General features: G+C 32.4%; 1 protein-coding gene across 1 annotated transcript; it reads right to left on the bottom strand.

Annotated features, from left to right (window-relative positions):
- Window positions 1-7,564: 7,564 nt before the first annotated feature.
- On the bottom strand, window positions 7,565-21,121 carry LOC130645636 (WD repeat-containing protein 91-like). The gene is made up of 13 exons (XM_057451685.1): window positions 20,936-21,121; window positions 17,616-17,880; window positions 15,681-15,803; window positions 14,417-14,612; window positions 13,842-14,298; window positions 12,962-13,056; window positions 12,744-12,840; window positions 12,115-12,209; window positions 11,317-11,527; window positions 10,686-10,794; window positions 10,181-10,293; window positions 8,856-9,062; window positions 7,565-8,543 (listed from the first exon to the last, which is right to left on the bottom strand). Exons 1-13 carry the CDS (start codon window positions 21,056-21,058, stop codon window positions 8,388-8,390), a joined length of 2,247 nt encoding a protein of 748 aa, XP_057307668.1. The 5' UTR covers window positions 21,059-21,121; the 3' UTR covers window positions 7,565-8,387.
- Between the last annotated feature and the right edge of the window lie 344 nt (window positions 21,122-21,465).

Below are 21,465 nucleotides of genomic sequence, written 5' to 3'. Positions count from 1 at the left end.
ATTCATTTAAGGTAAAATTTAAACTTAGCCCGCAGCTGTTCTTATGTTGTTCTTAATTTTCAGCAAAACTTGAAGCTCGTGTTCTTAATTTTATTGAATTTAAATAATGACAGAACCAATATACAACAAAACAGAATCATGACAACAAAATATTTCATTCGTAAGAGCTTGTAAACTAAACATGTAATATAAAACAACAAAGCATAAAAAGAAGAGGCTGTTATTTCTTTATAAATGTTTATGTTTTCTCTTCACTTTAGTTCGCTCATTTATACTATTTATATTTAGACAAAATATTGAGTCAAAGGCAGTTTTTTTCTCATTTTTCAAATATGGACAAAAGTGTCAAACATTCACACAAACGTGGCCAGACAGATGAAAACTTTTCGAAAGAAAAGTTGCTGAAATAATCCACGTTGGGGCACACGAAGTCTCTAGAATTCCTAAAGATAAGGCCATGCTGACGTCAGCAATAATTAGCACATGTCCAGAGTTTGGACTTAACCAAACAACTTAATTCCTAAGTTCACTCTACAGAAATTAGAAAAAATTTTCCCAAAAAAATAAGTTGAGTTTATTTTTCTTTCTATTATACCTTACCTTACTTTGATTAAAAACCCAACCTCGTCCCCAGGGCATCTTGTATCTTTTCTGACCCCGGGACGGCGATATTTGTATCGCCGTCCCAGCGTCAGAAAAGATACAAGATGCCCTGGGGACGAGGTTGTTAAAAACCAGCTTAAAATAAACTAAAAACAAATATCGGCCTATTAGACACCAGCTCGCCGTAGAGATTAGCTGTTGCTGTACCCCTGACGTTTCTAATTCTTATAATAAGAACTTGAAGAATTACACCACCTAAATATCCTAAATCTAAATATGGATTATAGGAGATTTAGGTGGAAGTGTGATCTCTTAGGGCGAGTTCACACTTATTCGCCGTGGTTGCACGAGAAAGCAACCATGAATCTGCACATGCGCAATATTTATTTTTAACATACCATGAAATTTTCTCTCATTCCCCAGCTTCGTCGCAGTAGATGGAATAAGTTCAATTACTACGCCGATTGAAAATTTATCAACCAGTAAGATTTTGAAATACAATTTTAAAACGAGGTTTGGAATTTTAAAATGAAAACAAAGTTGATGTGCAAGAAAAGTTTAACTTTTTGTGTGCAATATTTAATGCAAGCATAAAATGTATGATAAATAAATAACTGTCATTCGCAACTAATATAATTTTAGTATTTTCCTTTTTCAAACGACTACGACGATTGGCTGGGAACCTAGATAAACGTTTGATTGATTCTTCACAATCTCTGATAATCAATGAAAGCATGGTTAATCCGGTATATTCCATGAATTAGTGAACCATGGGTATCAAAAGATAACAGCATACCTAGAAATTTTAAGCGTTTATTTATTTCCATTTTCCTACTTCGTTAGGAAACCTGTAATCTAAAATATCTTATCCCGGGGTGTAACCCTAACCCTAACCCTAACTGCGTTGCAAGATTAAAACTTGCAGCTGCTGGGTTTTTAATTTGTATGACGTTCAGTTATTACGTGACGTTATGTTATTATTGTTTTTCATTTTATTTAAATAAAATTATTCAAACTTTTCCTATTTAAATTGCCATATGGCTCAAATTATTGTTTTGTGATGAAATGATTTTTGCATCTTCATATATTATCTGTACTGTCTTAACAATACACCAGCCTTTATGCATGTTGAACTATTCTTTCAGATTTGCAATGACACAGATCCATATTTAGTATAGCTAGTATATTTTGATGCTGGATGGTGTGTAAGTTTTCATAACCCACACGAACAATGTTTCGATTTTTTGCTGAGATCATCAATTAACGGGATATCTAGGACCAGAAAAGGAGGGTTTTTTTAGAGAGAGTCCCGCGCACCAACATCTATGACAAAATTATCTTGATATTAAACATTTAGTTTGTTGCAGTGAATGTTTAAAGTTAAAATCCAAAACAATGTGAAGCTGTTACTCACTATAAAAAGCGAAAACAATATTTAATCATGTATTAAATATATATTTCCATTGACAAATGCTTTTATAAATAATTTCTTTGTAGGAAACAAGTAAATATTATTACTATGAGCATTTACAATAGATTCCAACATCATATGTAGAAGGTGTACCAGCTAACGAAGCAATTCCCTTCTCAAAACTTAAAGGTGCGTACGCGCGTTTCTCCATGTGCGTTCTACATTTGCTTTTACTTCGCTCAAAACAAGCCATCTCCTCAACATTTAGTTTACACTCGTCTGTTCGGACGTAATTAGCTGGAACGAAACCAACAATCTTAGATGAAGCAGATGGATCAAACATAACTTGATATGTTCCATTTGGCATCAAAACAAGTGAAGTTACAGCTGGACAAAGTTGCGTGGCTACTCGCTTGTTCCTCTCGGAAACCCATTTGTATTTTTTTAGACCGTTACTGGTGGAAGATGATAAATTATATTTTTTCAACTCGTTCAACACGTTGGTGAAGTTGATAACGCCATATGTTTCTTTAGCTGTACTACCTGGAAGCAATATAATGGGTGGAACATCATCCATGGGTAAACCGCAGGATGGTGTGACAGCTATCAAGAATAATACTATTAGCATCATCCTTATAAAACCTAAATAAGAAAAAGAAAGTTGATGCTTGATGAATACATTACAGACAAGAGTTTGCAGGCATTTCAATCGAGCTTATCTGAACAAAATAACAACTGTTCAACTGTGTTCAAATGTAATATATTAAAAGGATTACCTGAAATGTTTTGGGTGGAAACACGTTCGCAATCTCTTCAACAATTTTTGGTGTTGTAAGAACATTTTCTTGTGACTTTTATAGTGTCTTTTGTGGACATTTCTTTGATGGCAATGAAACCGGAAAAAGATAGACGAAACTTTTGACTGTACAATGCTCTTCTTCATTCATTGTTAACAATCGGTTGTCTTGGTGGATATCTGCTTCGAAGGAATGCCCTCAGTTTAAAGGAAATTTTTTATTTATGTAAATTGATTGACTGGGTATCTTCGTTTTGTAAACTGACCGGGCCTTAAGTGTTTACAAGTTATTGCAGCCGATTTTTTGAAAGACGCTTTGTTACCTTTCGCGTCAGTCATACGAGCACTTGTACTTACTTGATATGCTCTGCAATGAATGGATACAAATATTGTTTAAGATAAACATAAAGTGGTTGTGTTTAATGTCAAACAAAAATGCTAAAACGTGCCCATCTCTTATACAGTACACTTATACTGCACACGTGACAACAAAGAATAGTCTTGTTTCAAATATTGAAACAGAGGTTTTCTTGGCAATCTATAAATTTGGTCATGAAATTAACAAAGTTAATACTCTGGCCCAGTATGCTAGATTTATACTTATGCGAAGTAAGCAGAAAACGTTCGTGATATAAACCTGATAATCTAACACGCCAGCATTGCAAAAAAATACAAATCCACACTCACAGAAGCCTATAGATGGGACATGCTGGCAGGCTGAGATCCTTCATAGTTAGTACATTTGATTTTATACGTAACGAAAAAAGGTTTTTTACAAATGCTTGCAGAACGAACGAAAGAAATATACATTTGTAGTTTTCAACATAATTTTTAATGCACTTCCAAACAGGTTATGCTTTTAATTCCCGCGCTACTTTTTCCCTAAAATATTTTTTAAATCACAACACTCGGATATACACTTATGCGGAGTTAAACAAATCACTTGAAAATTCTTTAAATTCTCGGAAAAATCAATATATTTAAAACTTCAAAAGATGTAACCCTCTCTTTACGTCGTATTGATGTTAAAGAGAGGGTTAAATCTTTTGGTTAAAGAGAGTGTACTTTTTGACCTGTGACTCACCTCTCATCAAAAGCACCGTTTCTAACCTTGATAGAAAAGTAAGGAAAAAATAAAGTGAGTATTAAACCTATATCCAAAACCATGTATCGAAATTTCATGAACAAAAACTTTCGCTAATTTACTTTCGTTTCCTTTTAGCGGAGACGTGTAGTTGTAGCGCATCCAGCGTGTAATCATATGGTTTCAAGTTCGAGTCCCCACTCTGGTGCATTTTAAATGTAATGTTGTCAGCCCATTTGGTGCCAGCTGCTGACCGCTAACCGGTTTGTGTGGCAGACAAGCAAGTTAGAGCAATGATACACGTATTTCTGGCAGTAATGTAACATAGTTACAGTCGAATCCGCAAGGACATTAAAACTTCCCGTTACTTCTTACTTTTAATTACGATTAATTTCATGTTAATTTCAATCATTCAAATTGTTCAAGCATTAATTTATTTTCTTTTACTTATACCTGATTGGTTGAAAATATTCTAAAAATAAATTGAGTTTGTGAACACTTAAAAACGCATTTTGCACTTGAAAACACTGAAGGCAACAAACAGATATAAATTCATAAAAGGGATATTACACGCATGTATATTTTTTGCCGACGAAATTTTTTACCGTCGATTAATTTTTGTCGGCAATTAATTTTTATCAACGAATTGAGATTTTTTATAGAGCAGTATTTTTTATTCCGTATCTTAAAACTTAAATTATTTATTTGATCACAGATTTGATTAAATTAAAGACATAAGGAGAAATAGATTGTGTAAAAAAAAATAGAATGTTTTTTTCAACAAATAAAAATTAATAAGAATATGATGTTATTACATTTGTCGTTTCTGAGGAAAAAGGTTTTCAACTCTCCCCAATAAATAATAAATCTAACTAAAAAAAATAAATTATGGTAAAAAGATCGTCAGTAAAAACTGACGAATTGGCAAATTTAGCAGGTGGCGAATATTTTTACCGATGAATTTTTTACAGATAACCTATTAGGAGTATCCACCCTCGGTAATAAGCATCAGGAACTATGTATGTAAAATCGTGGAATGGTTGAATGAATTGGATATACTGTTAGAGTTATTTTATTCAAAAATCTAATTTAACTTTTGTTTTTCTTTGAAATTTGTGATCAATTAATTATTACCCGCTCTACCTAATTCGTTTGAAGTATTTAAAATGATTGAGGTGGAAAATTGCGAAAATAGACAAACCCTCTATTTATTTCTCAAAACGCATTTAATTCAAAATGCAACAAACAAAATTGATTCGATATATAATAAAAGTGATATCCTATGTTTATTTTGATCCTACGCCAAAAATCCCCATTTTTCTTTTAGTTTTTTAATGCCCATATGTCTGACTGCCACATCAAAACCGGTAAGACACACATAAGCTCCTTTTACCAAGCACCTGATACGCGCACAATACCACATGAATACTACTTAAGACATAGAATGGGAGTAACTTTACGCATGCACACAATTTTTTTGTATATTAATTTTTTGTTTTGTTTTGTTTGTTTTTTATCGTTTGTTGGCTTCTTGCTTATTTGGATTGATATGCAAAAAAGTTTGTCGGGGTCATGTTCCCAGTTAATTGAAACAAAAATGAATCACTTTCTATTGATGACATATTTAGATGACAAACTTTTATCAAAGCATTAACCTTGCGCCATATACGTCACGAAAGTTTCGAAAATGTTATGCTCTCCTAGACCAAATGATGCCGCGATTCAAAGAAATATAACATGAGCAATTTATGGTCGTTTCAAAGGCATTTGACTGTGTCCCCCACGATCTACTTATAGCCAAACTTCATGCTTACGGTTTTGATATAAATCCACACGAGTAAATGCGGAGTATAGTATATTTGAATTAATTTTGTCGGTTGTGCCTCAGGGTTCTGTGTTGGGCCCAATTATTTTAATATATTTATGAATGACTTATTTTATTTCATTCTAAATGGTGACCTAAATAATTACGCAGACAACAATACAATATCAGCTTATTCAAACGCTATTAAAAATCTCATTAAGACTTTAGAAAGGGAATCCAAAATAGCCCTTTCTTGGTTAAATAATAACAAAATGATAGCAAATCCAAACAAATTTCATTCGATCCTTTTATCAAGAGCCAAAATTTATAACTCGAAGCTTGAAATAAACATTGGCGATAATCAGAAAGGTCCGTAAAACTTTTAGGAGTAACAATTGATGATAAATTAAATTTCAACTTGCACATTAGTAATCTTTGTCGAAAAGCTTCAGCCCCCAGCTGAATGCATTTTTTAGATTTAAAAACGTACTGTCTTTCCAAAAAAGATCTATTTTAGCACAAAGCTTCGTGTATGCAAATTTTAATTATTGCCCCTTAGTTTGGCATTTCTCTTCTTCGAAATCTCTTTTGAAAATTGAAAAACTCCACATCAGGGCTTTAAGTTTTATTTATGATAACCCAAGACCAGTTGATTGCCTCCCAAATAAACATTATATGGAATTACTAAGGCACAGACATTTATGTATACAAATATTTAAAATTCTGAGAAACATCAGTCCTTCTTTCATGAAAGATATTTTCTTTTTTGAGGAAACTGATAGGCCAGTAAGAAGTCAAAACATGAACAACCTAAAAACCATCAGTCTAAAAACAAGCACCTTTGGTCTAAACCGTTTGCGATGTTTAGCCCCAAAGTTTGGAATAAACTTCCTTTTTACACGAAAAGTTGTAAAGATCTAGTTAAATTTAAGCAAATGATTAAAAAATGGAATGGCTCTCACTGTTCATGCACAGAGTGTCGGCAATTGATTCCATAACTTGCGTAATCAATACGAAAATGGGAGAGGGGGAATGTTTATCTTTTATTTATTATTTATTCATTATTTATTTATTATAGTTTTTATCTAAATTGTAAATATATAAAAATATTTGGTCGGTTTTGATTAGTTTTTTGCAAAATTTTACTTTTTAAAGAACTATTGTATATAATAACCGACGGTAAATAAATTAAATCAATCAGTCAATCGACCGTGATAATCAACCTAATTATTAAACTCCCCAAGACTCTTTTCATACAGTACATGTCATTACTTTCCAGAAATAGTGTTCACCGTGATAGTATCTTAACACCCGGAAGGTTTAATCAACCTTCCTTTTTGCTAAAATATTTGGAAAACAATTTCAAAATACTGGATGACAACAGGAACGTTGAAGGTGTTGATTGTGTTTCCATAACAGAGAACACAGAGAGGTTGACTCAGTGGAATATACACATATTTGAAGCAGCGGAATAAATTTGTATTTCTCTTTCAATATAACAACATCACTTTCCATATACACTATCCATCGTCGCTAATATTCGCGACACTACAGCATCCTGGTAGAAGACACTGAGTAAGTACCAAGGATGCAATAATAGGGAAGCTTTTTCTTCACTAATTTTGCCATAAACCAGTATTATGATGACAAGAATAAAGATCTTGATGTCACTGTCACTTTCAGCATGCTTTTTTTTTGTTTACTATGCCAATTTTTGATAAGCATCGGTCAGTAAATTAGATCGGGGAACCAACCAGGGTAGATAGGAAAAAACGGAGCTCCGTACGTACAAACAAGGCATATTGGTGAATGAGGCATAAAAAGATCTTATCGTGACTGCAAGAGCATAAATCATTCTACTCCAAATCAGTTTTTTGAAACATTTTTTTATATATCATTTATATAATCTATACAGATTTTTATATTAATCAAAATTACAAATGTTATTTAAATGCAAAAAAAAAAATAATTAAACAACTAAAATGGTAGAAAATTTTAAAATAAGAATCCAATTTACAACACAAAATAATTTGAGAATTAAAGGCCAGTTTTCATTTAGGTGTTCTTGACCATAGGTCCAAAAGTTTTATCCACACATGTTTCTTAACAATTTTACTGGTCATGCAGTTTTACCTTTAGCAGTTTTAAAGTTGACAATAGCCAACCCCCGAACTGTTCAGCGAGGAACCATTTTAACCAATCAAACGTCGAGATGCTCAGCAAGAAACTTTTTAACCCTTTAAACGGCGATCCGTTCAGCGAAGAACTATCAAACGTCGCCCCCTTTTCGGTCATGCAAATTGAACATGTTGAGCGTCAATGTTCAAGCGTTGAGTGGTGTGTCCAAGAACACGTTTACAAAAATCGGTCTGAAGTAACAAAATAAAAAATAAAAGCTCGTTCAATATCTTCACACTTCGTTCCATACACATGGCCTATTTCTAGAAAAACATTATTTCTAGCCATGAAGTGTACCATTGTTTGTTCAGCTGAAAATAGTAACTGACCAACATTGGTCCGGTAACAAAAAACTGTACATACAAATTTGTTCAAATCACTAGGCATGAAAATAAAATCGCACAACGATAATGTTTAGTTAAAAATTTCTATTTGTAAAACTACAAGTTTAAATAATTGCTGCTTTCATAATGTTATCATTATTGAGGCCAGAATTTTGAAATACGAACAGCTATTTTCTCAGCAGGGTAGAAACGTGTATATTTCCCTTTATTGTGCCACACATCGCAGTGGAGCAATTTGGCGACGACGTCCAGTCTAGTGTCACCGCTTCTGAGCTAGGTGATAATATATGCATGACTTCTTCCATTTCCGTTTTAGGTTTAACCTAAAAATAAAGTAAGTTATTTGCTGCATTGTTATTTTCAACAGCTACTACAAAATTACTAAATGCGTCTGCAATTTAAAGTTTCGGACTTTGAAGAAAAACAAAACACCAAAAAAAAAAGATAATTTCGTATAAATCCAATCACCTTAATCTACACAAAACTACTTAAAAAACTTATCAGTTTAAAAAATTCGCGGTATAACGAATTACTTTTAATAAGCAGTCATTGCTTTGTTACATATATATTGAGTGTCTGAACGACACCCCGGGGCGTATATGCGTGCATTTGGAACACAACCAAGCATCACAAACCTTGTAAATCATCAATCCACTGGGACCACACGCCATCATATGTTGACCTTCCGAATCACAATCCAACAGTTTGCCGCACGGTACATCCTCCATGTTGTGTACATGTAATTCACCTGATTTACAGTAATGCTTGATACCAGTACTTCCCAAGTGCAACGGAAACTCTGCTATCTTCGAGCTCACTTTATTTATATCCCATACGCAAACCTAATAAAAACAATGAAAAAAAATATCAAACGGGCGTTTATTTGAAAGGCGTTTAATTGGGTAGGGCGTTTATTTATAAACAATTCTTTGTAGTATGACTGTGGCAGATTATAAATTTGTAACTGGATCTTGCTTGCAAACCAAAATATACAGGCATTCTTAATTCAAATATTATCATGGCACTAGCTTAGTTACCATTTTAAGTTTCATGTATGAGAAAAAACGTTATAGAGAGATTTTAATGATTAATCATTTAATTTCATTCCCCTCCCCCACACCACTTTTCATCTTTAATGGAACTGTGGAATTATTTTAAGTATTTTGAAAAAGGAGATAAAATTTTATTATATTGTGTCAAAATTTAAGTATTATCGTTCTGGATTGTGCACTCCCATGACTAGGTGCATCTCTCGGTTAAATGCTACACTTTATAAGTCGACAAGCGCAACTCTCGCACCTCAAACAGAATTTAGCGTTTATTTGAAGCATTTTTCAAACTTATTCGAGACAATTTTTTCTTATCAGAAACATTATGAACGATACATCATCTAATTTAAAAAGTATTTTTCTTCTCTGTTTTCACTATTCAACATGTAAACAAAGCTTTTTTAGTAAAACACTTAGGAAATAAAAATAATATTTCCTAAAATATTGTTTTGTTTTTGAATTGTTTCTCTTGTGTTGGCGTCGATGAAACGACGAACCAAAAATCAACCTTCAACATTTGATAAACAAACCTAACTATTACCACACGCTTTTTCTTTTATAAAAATCTGCTTTATATGAATATCAGGCTGCAATTTCAGATTATAACAATACGTCCATTTCAACAGAAATTAAATAAAAGGAAGAAATTGGCCATTCGCGAAAATAAATTCTCGCAAAATTTTTAATCGCGAAATTAATTTCTCGCGTAAATTAATTCTCACGAAAATATATTCCTTTTAAAAATTGTTTTTTAGCGAGAAAGATTTGAACTGTAATAAGAACATAAGAACATAATGAAAAGAGTTGAAGGGGAAAACTACAAAATAAATGAGTCCGAAAGTATTCCTGGGGTAGACAACTAAGATGAAATATAATTATTCTTTTAAAATTTAAACAAATGACAGACTTACTTTTCCATCTGCTCCGATACTGTATATAGAAGTTTCATCTGGGTCAAACATAACGTCGAGTACATTTGTGGAGTGTGCGTGCCAACCGATTAAACAATCACAATTGCGGACGTCTAAATGATACGATTGCTACCTTCAGGTTATACATACCATGTAAGCTAACATGTGCCATTACCATGAATTATACTAAGTAAGGGTGTCCATGAAATTTATTAGAATATTAATCATTACAATGTCAAAAACTAATTTTATAAATCAAATGAGAACTACACAGCAAGAATCGACGTGATGAAAATGTATAGATGAACTATTTTTCCACCTTTAAACCAATCACAAAGATTTAAAAGTCTCCGTTAGCTAATAGTTTAATTTATTGATTTGATCATCCACAGCTCCAGATTTGTAAACCATGTAAGCTTACAAGGCGCCATTTTGTAACTTTTATATATTCTTTTTCAGGTATACAAAGACTATAAAATATTAAAATAAAAACAAATATAAATACCATATAGTCGAACCATTCCGTCTGCTCCTCCGGTGACTAACAACGTTCCATTATGATTGTAAGATAGGGAGTGGATACATACAGGAAATGGGTCTAAGCAAAGCTCATTCTAAGAAGATAATAATATAGATAGTTAATAAAGAATGATTAAAAACTTAGTCTGATCACGTGGTATTAGCACTTTTTGTGATGAATGCCTTAGTTTATAAAACTGTTCTCTGAATGATAATTTAAGTATTTTTGAGTCGAATGGAAGGATGGAAGTTTTTAAAATAGAATTTTTTTTCTTTTTGCTTCCGCTGAGAAATAATTTAGACAGAAGGAACTGAAGACTCCGTGAGTAAAATTTATTGTCTTTACAACCAAAAATACAATCACTTATTTTGACTGAAAGAATTCGGAATCACATTAATGCATAAGATTATTTGTGATATAACTTTATTTATTATTGGTAAACTTTTTTATATGTAATCTTTTTTCTGTTTTTAACGATCTCTAAGACACTGGCTTTACTCAAAACAAGGCTATGTAGATACATTTTGAATTGGAAGATAAAAAAGGGTGAAAATTTCCGTACACTGAATCTGTTATCCGTAAAATTTATGTCATAAGGAACGCAACAGTAAATTACCTTATGCTGTCCCGTTTGAAGGTCCCAAACAGAAAGGTAGCCAGGTCGTGAAGCATTTGAACTATTGAACGATGTGTACTCCCTCATCCTGATCATTTTTTGCGAAGAATTTTTACTTCCATGCGATGAGTTGCGTTTGTTTTCAACCACAGGTGAAGCTGCACTGCAAACGCCACTTGCAGCCACAGGATTACATGCAACTGAGACAATTCTATAATATAGATAATAGAAATTTGTATACGTTTTTATACTCCAATGGAGGTGGCACATACAAAAACAACACATTGGAGAAGAATGATAGCTTTTTTCGAAGAGCTGTCAATCAACTACTATCATGGTGTATTTTAATTATTTAAACACTTTTAAGGTTCTAATGTCATTTTGGTTGGTTTGTTGTTTTTGCTTGTACTTTTAGTTATAGTTATATGCTACATCTACAAGCACACAGAAACAAGGAAAATCGCTAGGGACAATCAAGAAAAATATAAGAAAAACGTAACAAATGTAAAAAGTAAGAAAGAGAAAAACAAAGGACATTAACAAACATTAAAACTAACAGGAAAAGTAGAATTAAAATTACGGTGCAGTAACAATAAGTTACTAAGGGAAAAATTAGATAGAATAGTTTTGGAAATGTTAAATATCAAGGTTTTAAATTTTTTTTCTAGAGGACGATAACTTTAAAGATTTAACCTACTGTGATAGGTTCAACAATTGAGTGGTCACCGAGTATTCATGTTAGAAACATTGATTTTCTGATTTAGCATACAACACATCTTTGTATTAAAAACAACTTGCCTTTTATAGCGTTGATTGACAGATGATTCCCACATAGTTTTTCGCAGGTTTATATCATAGATGGACAACTGACCACTAGCTTTTCCTAACATTAGCTACAAAGAAAAACAAGAACTAAACAGAAAATTTTATGAAGACAACAAGAAGTAACCTGTTGTACACATTTGTCCTGACTGACTTCTGTGAGATAGAATTCTTAATGAAATAATGAATGGAAGAAAGCATCGTGAAAGAATAAAAATGAAAAAAATAATTTTCGCATGGGCGTGGTCATTTGTAATCTTTTATTCTGTATTGTACCATATTTCCAGTTTGTTTGAACCACGCTGTGACTTTAGTATAAATTTTACTTCAGTTTGAGGAAGTCAGTTACCAAGAAGCTAACTGAAGTAACTAATTTTCAATGTTGCTGTCAAACAAAAAGCCTGCAGTGTTCTCTGTGGTTCTTTAGTATAAATACAGAAATCATCCAGGTGCAAAATTTTAGTTAGAAAGGTACTTATTTTTCGTTGTCAAAAATTTTATTATGTGTTATTAAAGAAAAATGACACGACTAAATCAAGAAATTAAAAAACATTTTTAGTAAACCTTAATCCCTGACAGTAAATGATGACCACTTGATAACCTACCCTGCTTTCCGCTTTAGGAAGCCAATCAAACGAGAGTATATCTGCTTTTAAACTAATTGACGAAGAGTGTGCAACCGTTGGATAGCATTGCCAGATTCTAAAAGGATTGGAAAATCCTTACTCGCGACAAAACAAAAAATCAACATTTCCTAGCCCTTTGCGCGTTGCTTGGGTACAATCATACTTTTAATGTTATTGAATAAAATTAATTATCTTACTTTAGGATTCCATCCAAATCTAAGCTGCTGACCAAATTATTATTTTCAGAGAATTTGCAAGAGACAATAGCTGATGTGTGTTCCTTGAACTCGTCCTGCAAAAATTGGAAAGTGGTTAAGTCTTTAGGGGAGAGTTTACTTGAACGTTTTAGTTAGTAAAATTCTCTTCAGACCCTTTTAAAAGACTCATTCTTTACTGATAAAAGAAAGGTTACTTCGGTCAAATTTTTGACAAAAGTGTATTTTTGACAAGAGCGTAATTTCACTGCAGTTGTGAAAATCTTGTGTGTAAAACTTAGTGAGTGCTACTGGTAGTTAACAATGGTTAGCATAAAAAAAATTTAGCCAAATATTTTTATTTTGTAAGTAAAGTAATAAAACTTTCGTAAAATTGCATGAGTCTACCTGAATAAAGTCACAAGTAACATTAACAACAATCATGAAGTTTATTTTTTTTGAATCGTTTCCCACCAACCTTTCCCTAAATCTTTCAAGCTATACCAAAACAAAAACAGACATGTTTACAAAATTACCTGACTCACAATGGCAAATTTTTAATGGTGCAATTTTTCTTTAAAGTGTATTTATAGCTTAAACCTACAGAAGTTTTTTTCTTATTTTCTTTTGTAATTGAACAGTTGTTTGTGGTTAGGAGCAAAAAATTGCTAACTTGAAACCCAAGTTTGCTGATCTGAAATACATGTGCTGACGTGAAACAGGCAAATGGCATTTCATGTTGAAAATTTTTTACAGATGCCAAACAAATTAACTTACAAATGCTGTTTAGATCACTTAAATTATAATACGAAGTATGCAAACATTTCTAATATTAGCAAATGTTAAAAAAAAACAATGACAGAAAAGATTGAACTGAACAGACCTGACTAAGGATAATGAATGGAGTTTCTGTAATATTCTCTGCGTAGTATGACGATGTACTGGAAGAAAAAGGCTTCTTACTGTTCCCTTCTGAATAACTAATTGATTTTTGTAATGGCTCTCCTGGTTTTTGTATAGCTTTATCTTCCAGTGCTGCATAGAAAGTGGACCCCAAATTTACTTCCTCATCTTGAGCAGAACAAGTGGAACTGTTTGATGATGTATCCTTTTCTTTGTCAGATGATGACAATGAATTATCTGTAGTAGTCATAGCACTGCCAGTCAGTAAACCTTTTTGCTTGCGTAGCGCCGTCTCATCTAACGACTTGTGAAGGTTTGTTTCCACTGCTTTGTCACAGAGATCATTGTCTTTCTGTGAAGTTTTGTTATCTTTATCTTTTGAGCCCAAAAGCTTCCAGCCAAATCTTGGCCTGGCTAGCGGAGACTTTCGTCTACCCCTAAAGATTTAGAGTGCATCCAAAACATATCAAAGAATATAGCTATTATGAAGGAAATGCAAAATACAACTCTGACTAATGTTTAGTAAAAAAACAAGGAATAATAAAATTTGCATACTTGGAGTTATCTTGAACATCCATGTTATTATCATTTGTCTGTGAAGCACAACTCACTTTTCCAAGTTGACTCTCCTTTCGAAAATATGCAATTTCTTCCTGCAGAACATCTATTTGCTCTTTTAATTTTATCCTTTCTTCATTTAGGTAAGTTAGGTTTGCTCTTTCTTTCTCAAAATTTAATAATGCGGGCAAGGCTATATGTTAAAATTAAGGATTCTAACAAAGCTTTAACTTTCTTTCAAGCGAATTACGGATCTTTCAAGTTTATCTTTTGTTATATCACAAGAAGGCAATACTTGCTATAAAATTTACATTTACCCCTTTTATCGATTTTGGCCAAACAAGTGAAATTAAACACAGACGAAATATACCATGAAAGATAACTACATCCATGGGAATTAACGGTAGAATTCAGTAATGCCTTAATAAGTGCTTTTATACTGACCAGGTCAAAATAAAGTCATTGTTTTTTATAGCCCTTTCCATGAAATGAGTAACATACATTACAACCAATTATTACCTCCTTTTTTTATTATCATAGTAGGTTCTGGTTACAGAAAACAGGAGTTTTTAAACCTCATTTTCTTACGATCAATCGATCAATTTGTCTCAACATTAATAACTCTTTCATCAAATAAATTAAATGTTCAAAGCAGAATTTTGCATACCTAATAATAATAATGTACATAGATAGCTCCTGGTAAACTTTACTTGAATGTTCTTTAGCATTTCTAATGTGTTGATACTTTCATTATGTTCACATAGTTGGAACCCTATCTTGAAACTCTATGTCTTTCATTGAAAAGTTACATCCCATTATTTATATTAATATAATTCATGTTTCTCCTTATTAAAACCCTATTAAACAATTGTGAAAGATTCAATAAATTCAGTAACTAAGCTTGTGACAATTTTCAAAATTGGAAACAGAAAATTTGATTAATCTATGCATTAAAGATCTTGCTGAAATTTTTAGCCACATTTGGTGGCAATAAAAGACAAAAAAAGTAAACAAATGAAATTAGCAAGAGCACAATCTAATTTGCTGAAACTTTTTCTTACTATCAATTTGTTGTAACTAATTTTAATATCATTTTTAGTAGGTTCCATGTATTTTTTAACAACAACAACAACTAAAAAAATGCTTTTTGGGTCTCTAAATTGTAAGAGAAGACGTGAAATTACAAGAGAATCACAGATAATAATAAAGGAACACACATGTATGCCTTAAATTACAAAAAAAGATTCTACAGAAAAGATACACATATGAGTAAATATTGTGTTCAAACAATTCGCTAGAGATAACATCACAGATTCTTGCCATATTTTTGTGAAATATATTGTAAATGATTTGTTTTGCTCTGGGTTTCTCATGTAAGGTAGTACTGCAGAAATAAAAAATGACAAGATTATTGTACGATAAGTAAATTAATTTTGAAAACCTCAGCCTTCTTTCTCTAAGTAATGCTGATTTTATGACAATGTCAGTAATTCTTTTGAAACATTTTTCAAAATAAAGTAGTCTTGTTTATGCAGGGTTCAAAGACTGTCAAATAATGTTTATATAACTGTAGCTGTCTGTCTGTGAAAAATGGTTCATGCTAAATCAGGTAAACTTCAATTTAAACTTTTTTATTTTTTTATTATGTTTTTATTGATTTCGCTATATAACAGGCTAATTTCCATGGCTCCACACACATGGGCTAGGCACTAGTCTATATTTTAATGCTGGCCACCTGCCTGCCTCTCAACTTAAATGTAGTTGCCAGTAGCAGTAGGCAGGCCTCCCAGGGGAAATTGTCATACAAAATATATGAATATATGACCAAAATTAGGGCAGGAGAATATATGAATATTTTCAGGTAAATACATGAGAAATTGACAAAATATATGATAAAAAGTAGGCTTGAAAATAAAAACTAAGCCAAATACCTGTCAAAATTAGGCTAAAAAATTGGATTTCAGATATTGTTATAGAAGCACGTTAGCACTAACAAAGATTGGTAAAATAGTAAATTATTAGCTTAAATACAAACTTAAAAACTTAAAAATCTTTTGACTTATTGAGATGAGCACAATTTACACAAGATCAATAAGAAAAATCAAGAAGAAACAATCATAATATATGATGACATATGAAAAATCTATGAAGATATATGATAAATTAAATGAATTTTCTAAATGTATGAAATATATGACGGCTGGGAGGCCTGAGTAGGCAAGTTCCTTTGGACCTTTCCACAAGCCAACAACTGGAAGTGAAATAAGAACCGTAACAATACAGTACAGCACGAATGTAACTTTACAATAGTTATCTGTTGATCTTCTATTAGTAACAAGAACCACTTGGTGGTGGGGTTTTAATTGTGTTGAACCAGTATCACCTTCGCACGAGCTTTCGGTAGTGTCAGAACTTTTGTTGTTAGTGTTAACCTATTGTTAAATACATGAGTTATTTTTGCATGTTGAAAACAATAGAATTCATGTCTTGTTTGCGAAAATTAATTAGCTCTTGTGAAGTGCGTATGTCCCATTGCTATACTTGCTATAGTTGTCAATAGATCAACAAAAGAAAAGAAAATTTAACAAAGATTTAAGTTTCGTTAGATCGCATTTTAAAAGTTTAAGAAAAAAAAGCGGCGATAGAAAAAGCTTTGTTAGATCGTGTTTTAAAGATTTAAGAACGAAAAATAGTGTTAGAGAAGTTTTGTTAGATCACATTTTAAAAGTTTCAGAACATAAAACAGTGATAGAAAAGCTTTGTTAGATTGTGTTTTAAAGAACGAAAACGGCAATAGAGAAGCTTCGTTAGATTATGTTTTAAAAGTTTAAGAACGAAAAATAGCGATAAAAATGCTTTGTTAGATCATGTTTTAAAAATGTAAGAACGAAAAGTGGCAATAGAAATGCTTTTAACATGTTATGTTTGTTCATTTTTCTAAAATAATATTTCAATAGCCTTCGTGATCTTTAACACTCTTAAACAATAACATGTGTGTTACATGTTACAATAAAAGGATCTTATTGTTTTGGTTCACGCACAACGATAACAATAAAAAACAATTAAGCTCGTGTATAAAGAAATATATGTGAACATTCTTTATGTAGACATGAGGTCGTTTCATGAGGTCGTAAAACATGTAAAGTTACATTCGAGCAGTCTGTATATAACATTTTATTTGTACTGAACAACATACCAAACCAATCTTTCCACGATTCTTCATGCTGTAACTCGACAATATACTTCTCGAAGAATTCAGAAACTTTCTCAATTTTATTTGTTTGCAGTGCATGCACAACATATAAACGAAGAACACATGTTTCCAGTCGTTTAATTAGTTTGTACGTATCATGTCCAAGATGACAAAAGTAAGATTTATCAAAATATTTCCAATAATGCTTTAAACCAATAATATCGTATGTTTGAATGAAAGATGAAAATTGGTCTACGATGCACTCTACCTGAAACAAGATAAAATGTAAATAAGTCATCTGACATTACAATGCAGATTGAGAACTAAACTGTCAAAACTCTTGCATTAGGATTAAATGACAATGACTTATCAGAATCAAATTATTTGACAAACTTACCCTAACTGTTTCAATGATTTTATAATTATATAGATTTTATAACAGTAAATAATTTCTTTATATCCTGATAACAAAATAATTTCCCTCTTCGTGAATTGATTTTACCTGTGAGCTGCAGCTATGGACAGGGTTAACAATTATTTAGGCTATGGTATAATATGGTACAATAATAACTGATTTCCCTAAGCTGTATCCATCGCTTAAGATAACGATAACAATCAGTCACTCACTACCAAAATGTAAAATTTGATTGTGTATACGCACAATTGCACACCATTCCGACCAGGCCTAGGCATTGTAGCAAAAGGCAACTGAATTATGCTCCAGAAATAGTCATACCTAATATATATAAAGTCCAAAACTGACCCATAAAAACAGTACTCTCTCTCAATTCCATTGATTTTAAGAGTGACTTTATTAACCATTAACTAATTAAGCAATTAGTATGAATACCAAATAAAGCCTTTTAGGTTTCACACACCAGCAAACGTTTAACAAACTTTGTCCACAGCATCATTTGCAGTTTGTCCATCATTATGTGAAAGTTATGTGCAGGATCTTGTCCCATCGTTAACACACTCCTGCCACTAGGCATGTTTTTCTTGTTGATAGACAAAGTAACATAATGAAATATATTCTGTTTTTTCATCTAAAGTTCCTGATTGGTTTTGAGAAACAACATTATTTTTTTACTTCTACCAAAAAGAATGTTTTCTTAAACTGAATTCAAACATTTATTCATTATTCTTCCCGTCACATATATAATTGATGAACAAGAAGGGACAGGTGCTAGCCTTTTTTTGTACCAGCCAAGGCAACAAGGTTTAATTTTAAACGTTACATGTTTAACTGTGAACAGATTGTAGAATGTTATTGAAGATATTATTTCGGTTTGTCTGTTCAGTATTCATATTACTGTGGAAAGTTTATCATTTCTTGAACATGATAGTTTAGTAGGCGACGTTTCGGGAGATCCTTCTCCCATCATCGGGCAAAGTAAAATGATGTTGCGCATGTATTTATATAATTGCAGAGGATCGAAATTCATAAAAATTAACCAATCAGAAACGAGCTGATAATTACAGTTAATTACGGTAATTAACATTTTCGGACCTGGATGTAGGTAACTACTTCTTCTGTAGGGCTGGTAACCAAATCTCAGGAAGTTGATACGAGATGCTGTTTATGTGTTTGTTACGTTCTACACTGTTGATGGTTTCTTTAATCTTCCTGGCCGTTGTTCTGGATTCTCTGTCAATGATTTTCTTCTCATCCCAATTAAACTGATGACTTCTGCTCCAGCTGTGGTCTGTAGATTGTAGAATTCTGCTCCAGCTGTGGTCTGTAGATTGTAGAATGCTGCTTTTAGTGGTTATCCCTGGCTGTTTAATTTACACATTCATATTAAGCCTTTTTTTGAAAATATGTTATTGTTTGCGTCTGCAGCCTGATTTATTTAGCTTTTAAAAACCTGGGTCAGCAAGTGTTGTTGCAAAGTTGATTTATGGAACTGAAAACGAATTTGCTTTTGCCAATCAAAAAAGCCCAGGGAAAAATCCAGCCAACTGACCAACTTATTTTAGCAAAAAATTCAGGATATAAACCTGACAACATTTTTGGCCACCGTTGCCCTTTCTTTGCTTTTATTGCAATTTAAAAACTTATAAAAAAATTTTGGGTGACACAGGGAGGTGCACATAGCATAAATGTGTGTGTCTACATGGTTTAAAGATAAATGAAAATAAATGAAATACATGTTTGTGCACCCTGCAACCTTGTGTTGTAGCTATATCTCAAGAGGGTGCCGATAAGCCGCAAATGGCAGCATATAAAAGGGCAAGTTTGGGCGATTTTTTAAATTAAATTGACGGTTGCATGCCAAAACCTCCCGAACATTCCCGAACACGCCAGAACTCGCTGGGAACGTTCCTGGAATGCAACACCTTCTAACATAAACATGGCGAACGACAGTTGACAGAATGCGCTTGAAGAAAAAGCAGTTAATAAAATTTATATATAAGTTATTTATCAAGTAAAATCTTTTAAGAACTCAGCTACCACATTATATAGTTAGTTTATTTTAATTTTTATATAATTAAATAATTTTTTCGAGAGTCATTTGTGGTGAATCTTTTTTTTCTTCAGGCATTGTATGGGACTATACGGGTTTTTCAGGCAAATACCTGAATTTTTTGAAAAACGCTGAACTCACCCGCACTTTTTACAGCGTATGCGGCTTATCGGCACCCTCGTTATATCTCTAACTATAGCTAGATGACTTGCCAATGTTTACAAAAGTTAAAAAGTTTGGTGTTTTAGCCAGGCCCAAGCATTTCTGTAGGCAGAAAAATTTAAACAACAGACCACAATAATCATAGAAATCCATCGAAAAAAGAAATATTCACTCAAAATTAGTGAATTTTTTTAAGAAGAATTAGAAGAATAGCTAGCTATAGCTATTATAGTTAAAATTTAATTCCAGTTCAACTTGGAACTTTGCAACCCCTAAAAATTTTTAATTTGCATTAATAACCCTGTGAGAGTCCTGCTTTTTTAATTACAAAAAAGTGCGCACATGCCCATTGTTTTCAAAATGAAATCAAAACAACTACGACACGCTTTGGAAAGTGGTTTATATAGAAGCTAGCTAGCTATAGTTAGCTAACCAATCACATAAGACGTAGCCAGTTATATAGGTACCTAGATTAGGATTTATTAAGCCATGATGTTTTCTCTGACTTGAATTTCCCATTTTAAGAGATCTTATTAACTACCACATCAGATACACAATATCCTGTTAAGTTAAAGCGATTGTTGTCTCCCAGAGGAGTACGAACGGCGCAAAATAAAATTCGTTTTCAATATAAAGGTACATGTAGCACAACTCTCTTTCACACATCGTAAAAATTTTTAAAAATAGTTCAACCTTAAAACTCTTGTTTCTATCTAGCTTGATATCATTTTCAAAGCTCTTTAATGACGTGGTAAAGCCACGAAAAATTAGGTACTCTTTTACCAAAGCGTCAACTGCTGCAGCGGCGATCGCCATCTTTTTGTTGTTGATTCCAAAAAACAGTCTGTATCTAAAAAACACAGACGGCTGACTCCGCGCAAAGTGTAGGATATTTACCGGGTCGCGCCGAAGCAACTAAAGACATTTTTTTTTCTGATTGAACTGGAAACAGGGATTTTCACAAAGCGAAATGGAATCGAATGTTTAAATATTGCTTTGAAAAACTCACATCCTCAAATAGTAGAAACAGTCCCTTCGTTGGAAACTTTTAACAAATCAAAGCGCAATCTTCAGTATTTATTCTTAGAAAAACTGATTTTCTAAAATAATTTAAAATAACTGATTTACATTCAGTATTTTAAATTTGTCACAATTTTTTTGACATAATGGAAATTGAAAAAAAAATCAAAATGATTTTATATATCGGATTAAAATCGTAAAAA

This window comes from Hydractinia symbiolongicarpus, chromosome 5, assembly GCF_029227915.1.
Source record: "Hydractinia symbiolongicarpus strain clone_291-10 chromosome 5, HSymV2.1, whole genome shotgun sequence".
NCBI lineage: Eukaryota > Metazoa > Cnidaria > Hydrozoa > Anthoathecata > Hydractiniidae > Hydractinia > Hydractinia symbiolongicarpus.
Note: the sequence above shows the minus strand (reverse complement) of the source record. Positions and strands in the feature narration are given on the sequence as shown.